General features: G+C 40.1%; 1 protein-coding gene across 2 annotated transcripts in view; it reads right to left on the minus strand.

The window, feature by feature from the left end:
• Nucleotides 1–1,926: 1,926 nt before the first annotated feature.
• Nucleotides 1,927–16,281, minus strand: part of GTSF1 (gametocyte specific factor 1) — a 15,177-nt gene continuing 822 nt past the window's right edge. The window contains exons 1-9 of one of the 2 annotated variants that reach the window (XM_069101300.1): nucleotides 15,577–15,769; nucleotides 14,738–14,860; nucleotides 9,980–10,080; nucleotides 7,975–8,101; nucleotides 7,348–7,431; nucleotides 6,840–6,903; nucleotides 5,653–5,747; nucleotides 3,891–3,927; nucleotides 1,927–2,132 (exon numbers count right to left, since the gene is read on the minus strand). In XM_069101300.1, coding sequence (XP_068957401.1) covers nucleotides 3,911–3,927; nucleotides 5,653–5,747; nucleotides 6,840–6,903; nucleotides 7,348–7,431; nucleotides 7,975–8,101; nucleotides 9,980–10,080; nucleotides 14,738–14,753 — 504 coding nt within the window. In that variant the 5' untranslated portion in view covers nucleotides 14,754–14,860; nucleotides 15,577–15,769 and the 3' untranslated portion in view covers nucleotides 1,927–2,132; nucleotides 3,891–3,910. Of the gene's footprint in view, nucleotides 2,133–3,890; nucleotides 3,928–5,652; nucleotides 5,748–6,839; nucleotides 6,904–7,347; nucleotides 7,432–7,974; nucleotides 8,102–9,979; nucleotides 10,081–14,737; nucleotides 14,861–15,576; nucleotides 15,770–16,281 lie in introns of those variants that run through there. The other variant, XM_069101301.1, reaches the window with a different exon arrangement.

Raw genomic sequence — 16,281 nt, forward strand, 5'->3', positions numbered from 1 at the left:
CAATCTCACCAAAAAGCAAATTCTCCTCAGAGCCTAATCCCAAAATAAAGCCAGAATACAGGGCTCAGTCTTCTCTGGCCCATGAACATTTGAACCATATTTATAGCCCAAAGTTAAATGAAGCCCTTAACTAGCAGCACGAACTAGATAGTAAACACAAGTATTTATCTTTCATTCATATTTCAAGGACAATGCTCTCAATAAATGAACTCCAAAAGCAATGTTCACAAACGGCTTTTCCTTCAAATTCCTTAAGTCTAGTCAAATAAAGCAACTTTTTTTTCTTTTACTTTCTTGGGAATCTCCTATTGGTCTCTAAATCTCTAAAACACCTACAATTTTAGGTAAGCTCCTGAACCAGCCAAACTGGCTATTTTAATCATTAGTTTATTGAAGAAACCAGACTTTAGACAGCCTGAGTGCTAACAATTAACACTGGCAGGTAATATGTGGTGAGAGCTATTCACACTCCTAAGGGTCGGGCTACTGGTAATTAGTCTCAAGAGGGGAAGTTCGAAAACAAAAGGTATTCTGGGAAGTGGGGTGGGCAGACATCCTCTCAACAACAGAAAGGATTTTCATTTGTCCTTTTTGAATAATAGATACTAGAGTGATTTGCCCTGGGGATGCCTGAAAATCCAAAGTAGTTATTTCCCACCCAATCCCCCCAGTATGTCATATACACTATGAAAAGGAACAGGAGTTACCTGCAGTGAAATTCTACCACCTGCTTTCCCCAAACTGGATAGCAGTTATGGGTCTAACAGTATTCTGTCAACACCAACAAAAGTCAGAAGCCCCCCGCCCCAACTTTATAGCAATAAAGTCCCTGTTCAGCCTTTCACTCCCACCCCACTAAGTTAATCTATTATGTAGTGCTGATTGACCCTTAAAAATGAGAAGGCAGGAAAAGGGAGTGGGAGGGGGAGGAATAATGGGAGTGTGATTTCCTTCCCAATGAAATGATGTCCTCCCCAGAAATACCTATTTGCCCACTCAACCAACACAGCTGAAAATGGAAATGCTCTATCTTCAAGTCTGATTCTGGAGTTTGTTCCCAGACCAATGGCCCTGCCTCATTGTTGTAGCTGGGCTCTACAATACCTGCCCTCCCACAAGCCCGACCTCTTATCTATTATTGACAGAGATGGTTAGAGTAGATAATTTTCAGACTCATTCATTATAGAGAGCTCAGGGCTCCTATCGATGCCAGATCCCCAAAGTCTTTATGCTAGACAATGCCCAAATAAGGTTATCAAAGGAAAACTGGGCCTTAGAGATTAGGAAGTCTCCACATAAATTTGATTTACCAACAAGATGCTGGGTTTGCTCCCTTAGTCCCAGGCTGGGGCTAAGTATTGTGATACTCACACCCTAGGAAGTCAGCAAGGTTTTCATGCATTTAAGCTTTGGAGGGTTTTGAAATTAAGTTAATTTCATAGAGGTGGTAAGCCTATCTCCCTATTACATATAGAATGGATATCTCCCTCCCTCCACCCCACATCAATATTCACCTTCTAATATGTACCTTATCTGACAGCTAGTACAATTTCCTTTAGCAACTGGGGAGAAGTAGAAGCAGAAAAACCCATGTGCTTTGGGAACAGTAAGATACCTTAAAGGAAAGCCACCCAAAATAAGAGTTTTTCTATATGAGCCCTATCCATATTTCAAGGATCTTATGAACTGGTGGACCATAATTGGCCAATTATGTGAATGCTGAAACACACCAGGCCTCTTTGTACTATACAGAGAGAGACACCTGGATTAAACTTTAAGTAGCACTACTGTTTCTAGCCCAAGTTTTCTGCCTACTGAACTAGTTTAGGTGGATAGCTTCAAATCACTGTCTTACACTGAACAGAAAAGAGGGGTTTTGCTTTTAGGGCTGCTGACAGTGTTTTCAGGGCAGCTACTGGGCCAGCCTTAGTACATCTGTGGTTTATTTGGAAAAGCTTTCTGAGGAGGCATGGCAGAAGGGGCTTAGGTGGGGGAAGGGGAGAGGAGGAGAAAAAAAGAGGACTGGTCAGTCAGAGACACAGTTTATCTTTCCAAATAAGATTAGGAAGAGAAATGAAGAACCCACTGGTATTAAGTAGCAGGAGGCAAAAGTGTCTTCTTGGGTCTGTCATCTGCAATTAGACAGAAAAAAAGTTCTTAGTGCTTATCAACAATATCTTTGCTAGTATTATCTGACAAAGGTCCACGAAGCCACAGTGACATTAAGACCTCCTCCTGCCAGCCTGCTAAGGTGGTGGCCGCTGCCTGCTTTCTGCCACCTCTGATCCTCAGCCCTTCGAGGCCAGGGACACTCCAGCACGGTGCCAGGCACACAATAGTCCAAGAACACCCCCTCTGAAACTATCCACAGATCTCTCAGAAGTGTGCTGGGAGAAAGGAAACCACTCAAATTCTTTGAGGCAAATTGGTTTTGGTTTTATTTTTATTTCCTGATTAACTGCAACCCACTACTTACTGATTGTTAGAACCTTTCATCCTCTTAGATGAAAGGGATTTGTGGCTGCTTCTGATAAGCACTCTTTCTCTAGACAAACACTTCTTTCCCTTTTCTAGCTTAAGAGTAATGGGAGGGTGGGGGGGCAGGGCGCCTAGGTGTCCCGGCCCTGGAGTCAGGAGTCCCTGAGTCCAAAACCGGTCTCAGACACTTAAGACAAAACAAAACAAAACAAAACTAGCTGTGTGACCTTGGGCAAGTCACTTAACCCCAATCGCCCTAAAAAAAAAAAGTAATGCAGATAGTGACATTTTAGTTGGTAAAGAGTGAATTTCCAAAGGAGAGAGGCATCAGTCCCTAAGTACTGAGGGAGGTAATTTTTCTTCGTTTCTCTCCTTACAAGGGGCATCTTGGCCAGCAAAGTTGCCATGTGCATGGCCACCACATATCCTGTGGAATACGTCAGAGTGAGGAGCTCAAGGTCAGCAATTCATCCGGCCTCCTCAATTTGTGCTTTCCTGACACTCCCCAAGCTATTGTATACCCTCTCTTTTTGGAGCCAAGAGCATTTCAAGAATTCCATTTTCTCTGTTCCAGACATACTGGATAATGTGGCATCAGAATCCATAGAAAAATCCAACACAGGACAATAACAAACTGGGAAGCATTAGTTCTCAAAGTTAATGGATTTTAGCTTTAAACAGATTATATATTTTCTGGAGTATAAGAACTAAAAAGCTAATGACCTTTGGTACAAAATAATGATAATTCTCTGGATCCATCATTATCCAGAGAGAGATTAGCTTAGAAGTCTAGATTTAGGCCAATCTTATTTCCCTAGAATAGTATAGCTGGTCATGTAAGCTCAAGGTAAGGTTTGAAGCATTCAAATTGGTTCTGCCGTGGGGTGACCTTGAGAAAGGTCTTCATTTATGAAAAGGCCAAGATTTTGAATTCTTCCTAAGAGTTGTAAGGTCCTACCATACCAAATACTCAGATAACAGTGATAACATGAGGCCCATGGAAACCAATAACATCTAAGTGTTTGTTTAAAAAAAAAATTTTTTTATGAGTGTTAAACTGTATTGCACTGGTGAAGAATTGTAGGGTCATGAAGCACAGCTGTCTGATTAATCTCAGTCCATTACAGAGGCATGATATATCTAAAATGCAACTTTGATAAAAATAAAAAAACAGGCAATGTGTACTGATGTTAAGGAAAACAACTTGGCATGTTAACAGAATTCCAATTTAACCAGCAAATGCCTATTCATTAGCGTGTAAAGCCGTAACTGAAGCTATATACTTAGAAACACACACACAAAGCTTTAATTTGGCACTATCATCTGAGAGAAAATTGGACCTAAATTGTTTTATGTCCAGTTAAATCCTGCTGCCATCTGATGAGATAGTGAAATAAAGCTGAAACACTTACTTGATGAGATAGATTTTCAGTTACTGTGAATTTCCATCTATGGAGTAGAAATATTTCAAAATACATACATCAAGTCAATGGAAATATTATCTATCCCCTACCCCCAACTAAACATGAACCTCTACTGTGATATATGAATTCTAATTACATTAAAAGACTTGAAAGTCAGTGACAAAACGATCAAAAAAAAGATCCTCAATTCAAGTCTCTAGGCAATTAATCTTGTAATCTCATGTTCAATGACCATAGGCCTCCCACCAAAAGAAAATTTAAGAGAGTTAAATACTCTTAAAATTAGTTCAGATACTAGCAAAATAATTGATACCAAGGGCATCTGAATTTAGAAGTTATACTAAGTTAAAGTGTGAGCATTAAATTGGAAATCAGAGGTTTATGGTATCCTGGGTATTTGATATTAGCAATAGCTCCAGGATTAAGAAGTAAAAGAGCTGGGGACAGAGATATTTTTTTTTTAATGTGAATTGACAGGGCAAACCAGGAAAAAAAGCCAAAGGGTTTAAGAACTGGAAGATCTAGTTTAGAATCCTCAATCTATTATTTACAACCTTTCTTAAGGCTTTGGCCAAATCATTTAACTTCTCTGCCTTTCACTTTTTTATCTGTAAAATGTGGGCACTGGATAGCTGGTCATGTCGCTTCCCTGATCAACCTTCAGTGGTTCCCTATTTATGGCAAATTAAGTCTAAACTCCTTAGTCTGGAATTCAAGATCTTTTCAGACATAATCTGATCCCAAGCTATCTTTCCAGTCTTAGTTCTATTCTCCACTACACTATTCCCTTTCTACCTCAACATTCTTGACATTCTACCCAAGGTGACTTTGAGACACCTCTGTTCTCTTAACAGAGGTGACATCTTTTTCTGCCTTTTGCACAAATCATTCCCTCCTTTCTCATATATTCCACTTCTAATCTTAATCTGCTGAAATCCCACCTCTATCCTTCAAGACTCAGTTCTTCTATGAAACCTTCTCTGATTTCCCCCAGAAAGAAATTTCTCCCTCCTCTGAACTCTTGCCCTATCTGTGTACCTTACACTATCACTTACCACATTCTACCTAGTATCAGTTATTTCTGTGTGAAACCCTAATTTTCAAAACTGCCTCATTTGCCCACTTTTAAGTATTAGTAACATTTTTACTACATCTGGCCTATATGCCTCATTATGTAGCTTAAGTCCATTTTCCCTGTGTTTTATTCTCATTTGATATACAGACTAGCTAGTCATCAGTGTTCTCCAAATGAAGAACTTTATCATATTAGCATTTAGGCTGAATGATTCTAATTATAGTATAAATTTCAGCCATAGTTTTCCTCTAATCCTTTTGTCATCTCTGGCTCTACATGCTCTCCCTCTTCACAGTCTTCTGTGAATCTCTGTAGATCTCAGAACTGGGTTCTTTACTTCAAAATGTGTTTGATTAGAAATTGGTATAATGGGGGTGGCCAGGTGGTGCAGTAAGAGTGCCGGCCCCAGCGTTGGGAGACCTGGGATCAGTTCTGGCCTCAGATACTTGGCACCCACACAAAAATAACTGGCCATGTAACCTTGAGCAAGTTACTTAACCCCGATTGCTTAAAAAAAAATTGGCATAATGAATGGATCATCTAAGAATTCCTTCAATGGCACAGAGTTCTAAGAAAAAAGGTCTGGGTAAGAAATAGCAGAATCAATCCTTGAATAATCAAGACTGACTATCCCCTCTATGAAGAGAGAGTTAACACTTTCAGCTCAGCACTTACTGCTTTTCCATGGTAGTACATATGGCAGAGACTTGGGAACCCGCATGCCTGAAGCCAGGTTACTCTTATGTTCCACAACTACATTGTTTGCAGGGCTGCAAAAAGAAAGAGGCCCTTGACTGTCTTAGTACACTGGGGTCACATAAGGACTAACTTTCAATTTCACAGACATGAGAACATACAGGCCAATCAGGATGTGTTTCTATAACCTAAGGGAAAAACAACAACCCACACAGATCTGAAATAAAAATATTTCCATCAAAATAGGCCTTCTTGCAATTAGGATGATTACTCCCCTTCTGTGAACGGCTCAGTGTTCTGTACCAACATTCAGGAAGGTCTAGTCATTTTCACTGTCCAATATGTTAACTGAAATTGAGATATACAGGGATGCCATCTACTGTTCAACTTCATGACAGGCCCGTCAAACCACTCATTCACCATAAAAGACAAAGAAAAGGGCCAAGATGACTAAGTCCAAGGCAATAAGCCTCATAAAACTAAAACGGGATAAAAGCTGTTCTAATGGAATTTATTATTTAAGTCTATATGATTTTTACCTCCATGAACTTACAAAACATAAGACACAGTTACTATTGACTTTGGAGGCTAGGAATCAGAAGTCCCAAAATAGTCCATTTGGAAAAAGAGAAAAGCACAAATAGGAAATTTAGTATCCAGGGGACACTATGCTCTTATTTTCCAACCCCAGAATCTCCCTTGGGTTTGCTACTTAAGTTTTCAGCCATGATATGTATTTCAAGAGTAGAGCTAAAAATTTATCTTATTGCTTTTAAGTTAGAAATAAAATTAGCAAAGAGATGGATTTTCTTCTCTTCCCTTTAGGAATTTTTAAATCTCCCTACCTGGAAAGCCTACTACTTTTAAAAAGACTTTAAAATCTTTGCTTGTCACCAAAGGGAAAAACTATCAAATTGGAAAAGTGGAGAATTTTAAAACACCATTTATAACATATATCAAGAGAAACTATAAGCAGCAGAACTATGTGGTATGCCAGTGTTACAAAGTACCACAGATATCAAGAACAACAGACCAGGCTGCAGTTTAAAGTATGGAGCCACCAAGACCCATTCCAAAAACAGCCTGATACTGAAGAGGGGACTTAAAACAACAGAATGTTCAGTATGAAGGAGGAGCCATCAAGAGTGTCACACCATTTTCATTACCTGTTATTGCCGCCGCAGTTAGCAGTGCCCCAGACGAAGGTAGTGCTGGACTGCTCCCACAAATCTGCCAAAGGAAGCAAAACACAGCTTGTGACACTTATTTAAGAAAGCACCAGTGTGAGCCAGCATGCAGAAGCTGTGAAATGGGGAATCAAGTGCCTGAGTTTAAAGAAGGGAGTAAAAATTGATCAAGTGTCTTGACTAAGTGACAGTGTAGCAGGAATTTAATTGAAAGATATAAATGCACAAAGCATAAATAATAATAAATGTGTCTATTAACAACTAAACACAGATGGCACAACACAATTTATGGAAAAAACAGATGTGAGGAAGTGTTTTTTCCCCACTCAGAGATAGGCTGTTCCGCGTGCCTAGCACGTAATACAACAGCACTCATTCTGGGGCCCAATAAAAATGATCAGAAGTCTTAAACAATATGGCATGTTGCTTAGCAGCCTGACTATGGAGTGAGAGGCTATGAAGAGAGAAAAGAGGAGAGGTGCCTCACCTTTATCCCAGTCTTCATCACAAGGAGGGCACTGCCATGTGTTCACAGCCAGAGCCTCGCATCTGTAGTTCCTGGACTGGCTGACTGTGAAACAATACAGATTCCTGCATGAGCATTCGGCACAGCCAAGTTCTATTGCTTTAAGGGGTTAGGAGGCAGGGCAGCCAAATGCCTCTTTATTTTTGAAAGAAGGACAAGTCTAAAATCTAAACAAAGGGATCTTATCTTTTCCCCCAGGATGGCACACAAAGGGGCTAGGGTGGGGGGTGGGTGGCCAAGGAGGGAGCAGAAAACAAAGAAGTCTAGCATAATATTTATAGCAATAATATGAGATTTATATTTTTAAGATAAATTGTTAGTAAAAATAGTCAGGTTGTTCAGTAGAGAAAGGAGTCTGACAACTACAGCATGACAGATTCTTCCTGCTAGGAGATAAAATCTTATAAACAGAAAAGTAATGACCTTTTAGAATGGAGTGGGACAAAAAAAAAAAATCAAACTAATCATGCAGTATATCAGTTTTCTAGGGGCTAGGTCCCAATAAAAAAAATCAAACTAATCATGCAGTATATCAGTTTTCTAGGGGCTAGGTCCCAATATCAAAGCACTTTAGTTGCCAATCCTTACCAACATCCTGTTCAATGCAGCGTTTGTCATCGCAGCTTGAGATGTGGTGACTGATTTCAGCCCGGGGAACTTGGTGTCGAGCGTTGAAAGGACATGTAGCCAATTTGTTTGCAACATCAGGGTGGTTCTACCAAAGCAAGATCAAGGAACCCATCAGCAGTTCCTTAGCCCTCCTCCAAGAAGGGTTTGATTTAGCCTTGCTCTACAAATGCTTTATAAAAATTTTCCTTAGTCAATGGCTTAAATAGGGTAAAAATCCTTAGTAGAAAATCAGAACAGTGATTGCTTACCACTCATAGACATTTTGGATTTGACCTAATTAATCCTCACAAACCCATCCACAATTTAAGTTTAATTCTACTCATTGTAGACAGAGCTTTAAGTCTCTAAGAAGAGGAAGGGTAAAATGGCTTACCAACAGAAAGACAAGTCAACACAAAACTATCTGAACAGAATTACCAATCCCCATGTTTACTTCTCAAGGTCATACACTTTCCAGGGGAGGGAAATTTAATCTGAAATTGAATACAAATCTCTGAATATCTGATTGCTGATCTTTAAGATCAATAGCAATAGTAAAAAAAAAAAAATACCCACAACCTACGCTACAGTAGAGGCAGATAAAGTAAGAAGCTGAGAAGGAGCTCTTGTAGCTGCAGTAAAGGACTGTTCTAGTTTAACACAATAAAGTCCATTTAAAGTCATGAGTCCTAAGATAAAGGTCTGAACAATCTGACCTTTACTGCAGTCAGAACTTGGGAAGAGTTATCAAAAGATAACTAGTGACCTGTTCTTGAAATAAAGTATATGGATCGGGTCATTCTACCCCAATCTTATCATCAAAACAAAGACAACTGGGGAGCAAATTCAGTTTGACTGCCAACACAGGCTTGAGAAGGCAAGAAATGAGAAGGGAAAAGCATAAAGAAGGGATTGTGGGAAGAAGGGAAGGAGAACAAAGGCACAGGAAGAAATTATAGACATGGGAATTCCAATCTGTTTGGGTAGAGTGGGAGTTACTTCCAGTTACTTCAACTGGAGAGGAAGCCATTGCTGTGGCTTCCAGGTACCATTTGTTACTTTCCTATAATCAAAAGTGTTTGAGGGCCAAGGGAAGGAGAAGCAGGACAGCTGCCACCTGGAGACCAAAGCACCTTAGATAACTGATGGTCACGGAATAGGCTAGGGACCCTGCTCTAGAGATGAAGAGGAAAGAGGATATTGATCAATCACATATTTATTAAGTGCCTATTACGGTACTGGATTTTTGCATTTCAGTCAGGTTATTATTAAACTTACTGCTGAATTTACTAAATTACTACCTGAATTAATATGAACATTATTTCCATAGCATAAATCCGGGTAGAAGCTATACCTCGTCTCAGGTTGCTTGCATTTCAGCAACAATGATAGCATATCTTCAGGAATTTACCAACAGTAAGATTAACCCTAGCCATGTTTATACAAGAAAGAAAGCTTGGTAAGTTCTGAAGATGCTTACTGCTCAAGTTTAGTGAAGCAGTTATTTTTAGGAAAATAATATTTTCCTGAGGCTGACCGCTAAGTAAGTAAAATTTCAGTCAGATATCCAAATGAAAATGAAGTTGTAAATCTTCAAGTTAAAAAAAAATCTGAAAAATTTCTAATACCATTTGACTCTTACATTCCCAAACTATGAATAAATCAAATTCATAAGGCAGGAGGAGTTTTTTTCTATTGCTTGCAAAGACTGGTGTTTTCCATCTTCTGTCTATAAAAGGTGAAAAGCACTGCTTCTTTAGAGTTGCTCCTGGCATGTCCAAACAAATAAACAAAACCCATCAAATATACCTAGAGGAAAAGAAAGGCTCTTCTAAAAATGTTGTGACATGAAAAAGAGGAAGATTCATGAAATAATTCAGGCAGTCCACTAAAAATTATGCCCTGAGATGACTTGACTTTTACTTATTAGAATAGGATAGGTTATGAGGACATTAGAGAGCAAATGAGGAAAACAATCCCCTACCTTTCTGCATTTGATCAGATGATAAGGGAACCTGCAGGCCCTGATCTGATGGTTTTTATCATATGGGCACTGTATCAGCTTCTCTGGATCCAAAGAATCAACTATAAGGGAAGAGAGAACACAATGAATATAAAGCAAAACAGCATACGTAAAAACTGTAGCCCATGATGTTGGATTTTCATGGGATCAACAAGGTTTAATAATTGAAAAACATTTCTATTTTTCATAGCTCATGATATAAGACAATCTAAAAGACAAATAAGGTTATCTAAAAGTGACTGTATTTTAAAATGGAATCCCAGCTTAAAGCAGACAAAAAGGAGCCATCACAGAATCTTAATGAGCCTAGCAGAACCACATACACTTTGGATTGTTAATTCTTTTTTGATTTTATGTGTAACTACTGATGCCATTAGCTTATTTGTAAGCTGTAAAAGCAAGCAGTTAAATAAAACTTCTTTTTCTTTTTGAGAAATATGAATGCAGGGCATTCCCATAACACCTTGTCTAAGTCACATACTTTTTATGTGTGCTCAATAAAAATTAATATTAGGATGTTCCTTTGGTTTTGCTTTTTCTCTTTTTTTTTGTCTTTTTTTGGGGGGGGGGAAGTCAGGGCAACTGGGGGTTAAGTGACTTGGCCAAGGTCACATAGCTAGTGTTAAGTGTCTGAGGCCAGATTTGAACTCAGATCCTCCTGACTCTAGGGCCAGTGCTCTCTATTCTTTGCACTATCTAGCTGCCCCAAAGTTCTGCTTTTTATTTTTTTTTTTTGCCTTTTGGAGGGCAATTTGGGTTTAAGTGACTTGCCCAAGGTCACACGGCTAGTTTTTGTGTTAAGTGTCTAAGGTCACATTTGAACTCAGGTCCTTCTGACTCCAGGGCTGGTGCTCTATTCACTGCGCCACCTAGCCACCCCAAGTTCTGCTTTTTCTAAAGGTTATCATTAAGAGTTCTTAATCTAAGCTACTTAAGTTTGTATATTCATTTAAAAAAATTATTAAATGCCTAATTTATTATGTGGAAGGCATTGTACAAAGAGATGACTTCAACTTATTTCCTGCTCTCAAGGCATTCAGAAGAACTTAGTAAATTATAATCTAGTTATTACTTAAATGAAAAGAGAACCTAAATCAGATAGAAATTTTCATTTTTTTTTCACATTTTAGAATATACCTAAGATGGGAATGACTTAATCTGCCCTAAAACAGAGAGGCTGTATTAGTTTCTCTGGATCCAAAGAATAAAACTGAAATCAGTTTTATAAAAGATCAGTGACAGAGGTACAAAATCAACTTCCTCAAGTTATAAGTGATGTGGCTAGTTATAACAAATGTATGCATATTCATACTCAGAGACCTTGATTCTGGTTCACAAAGGTTCACAAGATGACCAGAAGTGAACACAAAGAAGATTGTTAACCTGAAGCAAAGAAGTCTCAGGGAGATATACTGATGTGGTTTTTTTTTAAGCACCTTAAAGCAACATCAGATGTGGGAGGGGTCAGAATTGTTCTGTTTGGCTCCTAGAAGACAGAACCAGGAGCAATCAGTAGAAGCTGCCAAAAAGAAAATTTAGGATTGCTGTCAGAAGAAACTTCCTAACAATTCTAAAGTAGAGAGGGCTGCTGGAGGGCTAGTGATTCCCCCTCCCCAACACCTCCTTGGAAGGTCTTTAAGAAGCTGGACCAATTAACAGGCATGTTAAGAGTTTAGGATTTGAAAAGTGTGAGTCTGATTTGATGGACACACTGAGGTCCCTTCCAACCCTCAAATTCTGTAATACTGTGGAAGACATCCAGGTAGTGTCTCAAATTTGGAAAGATGTTAAAAGGTAAAATATATTCTTAGTGGACTATGATAACCTAGTAACATGCCCTTACCAGCACTGAAGGTTTGATAACAGTGAAGTAAGATAAACCACAATGAAAAGAAGTTTATAAGCCAGAGGACAGCTATGGAAATCAGGAGTCAGTAGAGAATTGAAGCTGACAGTTTCACTGGAAGAGTGGTAAACATGGAATAAATTGCTAACCATGATCATGATGCAAATGAGCCAGAGAGGAGACTTGAAGGACAGAGAGCACAGAAAGAAATGAAAGTCTTAGAGGACGGGTTTATTATGCCTACCAACCTTTTCTTGATCAGCAGTCTCCTTAGAGTCTAATGTTCCAGGACATCAAGGGACAGTTTACAGATGTAAATTCTGATTAGTTTCCCTTCATTTGCTCTGTTCCATAACTAGCAAAATGTTAGACTATGTCACTAGCCGACAGAATGGGTGTCATTTTATGATTCATGCCATATAGATGTACACGTCAGACCTGACAGAATGACGGTTTTCCACTACAATGTTTTCTTCTCATAATTTAGGTGATCTCCAATTTGCTCTGCCTGGCCTTTTGGGCAAAAGACTAAATTTGGACATCCTAGCAGAATAACCTTTGTTGGAAAAATTCACTCAAACACTCACTTGAATGTTTCTCAGACTTGGGCAATGTGCCAAAGTGAATGGTGAAGAAATGGACCATGAAGGAGACTTCAAAGCCAAATTCCTTATTAGCCATGTAACCCCAAATATACCCCCATACGAGATCAAGCGATTTAATTCTGTCATCTTGCTAAAATGTCCACCACTCACAAGAATCTATCTCTAATTTCTGGGCCTTTGTACAGACTGTGTCCCCTACATGTCTGCAACAACGCAGTACTTTCTCACTTATGCCTGTTAGACCCCCATTTCCTTCAAAGTTTAGCTAAAACATCACATTTTTTTTTAAAGCAATCGGGGTTAAGTAACTTGCTCAAGGTTACATGGCCAGTTATTTCTGGGTGTGATGCTAAGTATCAGAGCCCGGATTTGATCCCCAGGTCATCCCACCACTGGGGCCGATGCTCTTACTCACTGAGCCACCTGGCTGCCCCATAACATCACCTTCAACAAGAAGGCTTTCCTGATCCCTCCCTCTGCTAGTGCCTCCTACCCATTGTCTCCTCCAAAGGAGTAAAAACTACTTAAAGGGAAGGACTTTCCTTTTTGTCTTTGTATCCCCAAACCTAGGACAATGACCATCTCTTAGCAGATATTGAATAAATGCTCACAGACTGAAAATTTGAAAAACAACCTGTGAAGCATCATTACACTAGAAAATAGCCAGTAGCTAGCTGCTAAGATAAAATAATGAAAACAATGTCTAGAAGAGCTACAAGGGCAAGGAAGCTTAAAAACAAAAAACAGGTGGTTCTAGGTCTTAAGAATGAACAGAAATCTCCTTTTTTGAAATGTAAATAAATTTTTTAAAAAGGTGGATTTACTGTGGACACAAAGGCAACTATTCTAAACAGACAACAAGAGTAATTTGTTTCATTTAAAAATTTTTTTTATCTATTAAATTAACATCTCTGTTCCTTTTTTTAGTGATGCAACTTTCACTGTTGTTTAACCAGGAGGCAGAAAAGGGCTGGGATTGCCTCCATTAAGAACAATTCATGGGGCGGCCAGGTAGCACAGCACCGGCTCCAGTGTCAGGATAACCTGGGGGATTGAATCTGGGCTCAGACACTTAGCACCCACCCAGAAACACCCAGCCATGCAACCTTTGAGCAAGTTACTTAACCCCGATTGCTTAGGGGTAGCCAGGTGGCTCAACAAGTAAGTGCACCGGCCTTGAGCAAGTTACTTAACCCGAATGCTTTAAAAAAAAAAAAAAAAAAAAAAGAACAATTCATCAATTAGATGCAGATTCTAAGCATTTGACATTTCTCTAACTTGGGTGACATTAAAATAGGGTATTGTGTTTAAAGAATGAAAGATTCTAGTTAGCTAGTTGTGCTAACTTTGTCTATGTAAACTTGGTGAGGTCAGTGGTGTCAAACTCAAACAGAAATGGTTACCTGCCACCTGCAGGTGGACTTAAAAATTCACAAATTAATATTATTTATGCTGTATTGTATTTTGTTTTTGCTAAAATTTTCCCAATTACTTTTAAAAGTGTGTTTGACACTTCTGGAACTAGCCAATCTCTATAAGTTTTTCCAAGTTCTAAAGTGCTTCCATTCTAGATACCAGATTCCCTTTGGTTTCCTGGAGGCCCCAGGACAATTGAATTATAAGAATTCTATCCAGGAATTCTATAATCTCAAGGACTAACTGTACTTCAACCTCAGTTACTTTATATATACCCTTTTATCATCCCTGTACACAGAAGGGGCCAGAAGTTATTTTACTCATGCCCTACTTGGGAGAACAGAATTCTAGAAAAGTTTAAATAACTTGGAACACTGTGAATTAGTGAATAACTAAACTATGTCTTATGTCTCTTGGAGGTTCTTTTGACTTTAAATATCCCTCGTGAATCAAATCCAAAATGCCTTATTTCTTTTTCGAGGGGGAAAGCAGGGCAATTGGGGTTAAGTGACTTGCCCACAGTCACACTGCCAGTAAATGTTAAGTGTGTGAGGCTGCATTTGAACTCAGGTCCTCCTGACTCCAGGACCAGTACTCTACTCACTGCCTAGCTGCCTTTCAAAATGCTCTATTTAAAATGTGAGTACTTCTAAAGATCATCATCATTGTAGAAATTTTACCCAGTCTCCTCCTGTGCAATGCCAACTCAACCCAAGCACCCCTGACCAACATCTGTGCTATCCTTTCCAGCACCTATAGTACGCTAGAAGTCTTGGTCAGTCAGAAAGAATAACTTACAAGGTTTTGGCTTTCTATGCAAAAGCAGAGATCTATTTATCAGTAAGAACGTACCATAATTGTCTTCCATGTCTGCAGTGAAAAGGAGGGAGACCCAAGTGCTCTCTCAAAGCTGTGATTCAGGGAACCAGAAATGGCATCCACCAAACGGCTCCAACTCAAAGAAACGGAGTCAAACTGGAATTAAAATCATATTCAACTTCAGCACAAGTGAAAGAACAAAAACCCCTCATCAAATCCCTTGAATTTGTATTTCTTTTAAACAAAGAATTTATATAATCTTGCTTGATTCACATTCAATGCAATAAGCAGATTCTCAGGCCTTCCAACACTTATGGAAAATGGAAGATGACAACCAATTCAAATTGTATTCAGGTGATAAACTGGCAGGCTTATTTTAACTATTACAACTACCTGTCACTCTTTACCATTTCTTCAGTTTTGAAATACTGTTAAATGTTACAGAATTTGAAAAAAAAAGCCAGAAAAATACCATGTTGTTTAAGCACCTGATTATAAAACAGGAACAGAGAAACATATTTTTAAACTCCCTGCTCAACTCCTTAAAAGGGTGTGTGGGGGGGATGGGGAAAGGAAGGGAAGGACTCCTTTCTAGCAGCTGAAACTAAAGACACCAGTGCCAGGCCCCTGACTTCACCCCGAGGGAGAAAGTCCTCCTTAAACATGGTTGGGGCGGTACTGTAAAAGAGCTACCCGACGCCCCTGGCACCCCCGAGCCCTCATGCAGAGCTTAAGAGCGGCGACATTTAAGATCCTCCAAGAAACACTCTTTCTCTTTTGGTTCAACAGGAGTACTTCTGGGGATGACGACTTGAGAGGGCTGCCCATTCCTAGATGTTATCACCAGATGGGAGCCGGTTTGTAACCGATACCTCAGAGGGGCAGAAAATGAGGTGTGACTGGGGCCTGAGTCCTCTTCCATCTGAGGAGATGTCTCCTTAGTGGGTATTGTAATGAAGAGCGCTCAGTGCCCTGGGGGTAAGAGGAAGCCGGCCGTCCTGCCCCGGGCTCTCTGGGGAGCTGTGTCCCCGGGGCCCCTCCCCCGCGCTATGACATAATAGTCTTGGAACGCCAAGCTGGAGAACGCCGGGGCCGGGACGTTCTGCAGCCGCCGGCTTCAATGACGCCCCCTCCCTGACGCGGGGCCCCCTGCTGGGAGAGCCGCGGCTTCGCTGCCCGGGGGCTTTAAATCTAAACGGAAGGGGCGGCTTGGGGGCGCCTCCAAGATGGGGGGGAATAGAAAAAAAGGAGCTTGGGGGCCCTTTCGGGTTGAGGGATGGGAGGTAAAAACCCCCAACGACTAATCGCCCTCCCCTCCCCCGCCCGGGCGGGGGCGCCCACGGCCCACCTGACTTTAAAGGAGCGAACGGAATAAAGGCTTAAAACATTGCCCCCCCCCCCCCCCCCCCACCCCGAACCTTCATCTCTGGCAACGGAGCGAATAATTTTCTCTCCCCTCCCCCCAGCTTTTAACCCCGGGTCTCCCCCCTTCTCTTCGTCCCTTAACTACTCTCAGAGGAGTTTTATGGGGTTGGTTTATATATATATATATATATATATATATATATATATATATA

The sequence above is a fragment of the Petaurus breviceps genome, unplaced genomic scaffold, assembly GCF_028583685.1.
Source record: "Petaurus breviceps papuanus isolate PSGF00001 unplaced genomic scaffold, PetGlider_PUasm1.0 454, whole genome shotgun sequence".
Lineage (NCBI taxonomy): Eukaryota > Metazoa > Chordata > Mammalia > Diprotodontia > Petauridae > Petaurus > Petaurus breviceps.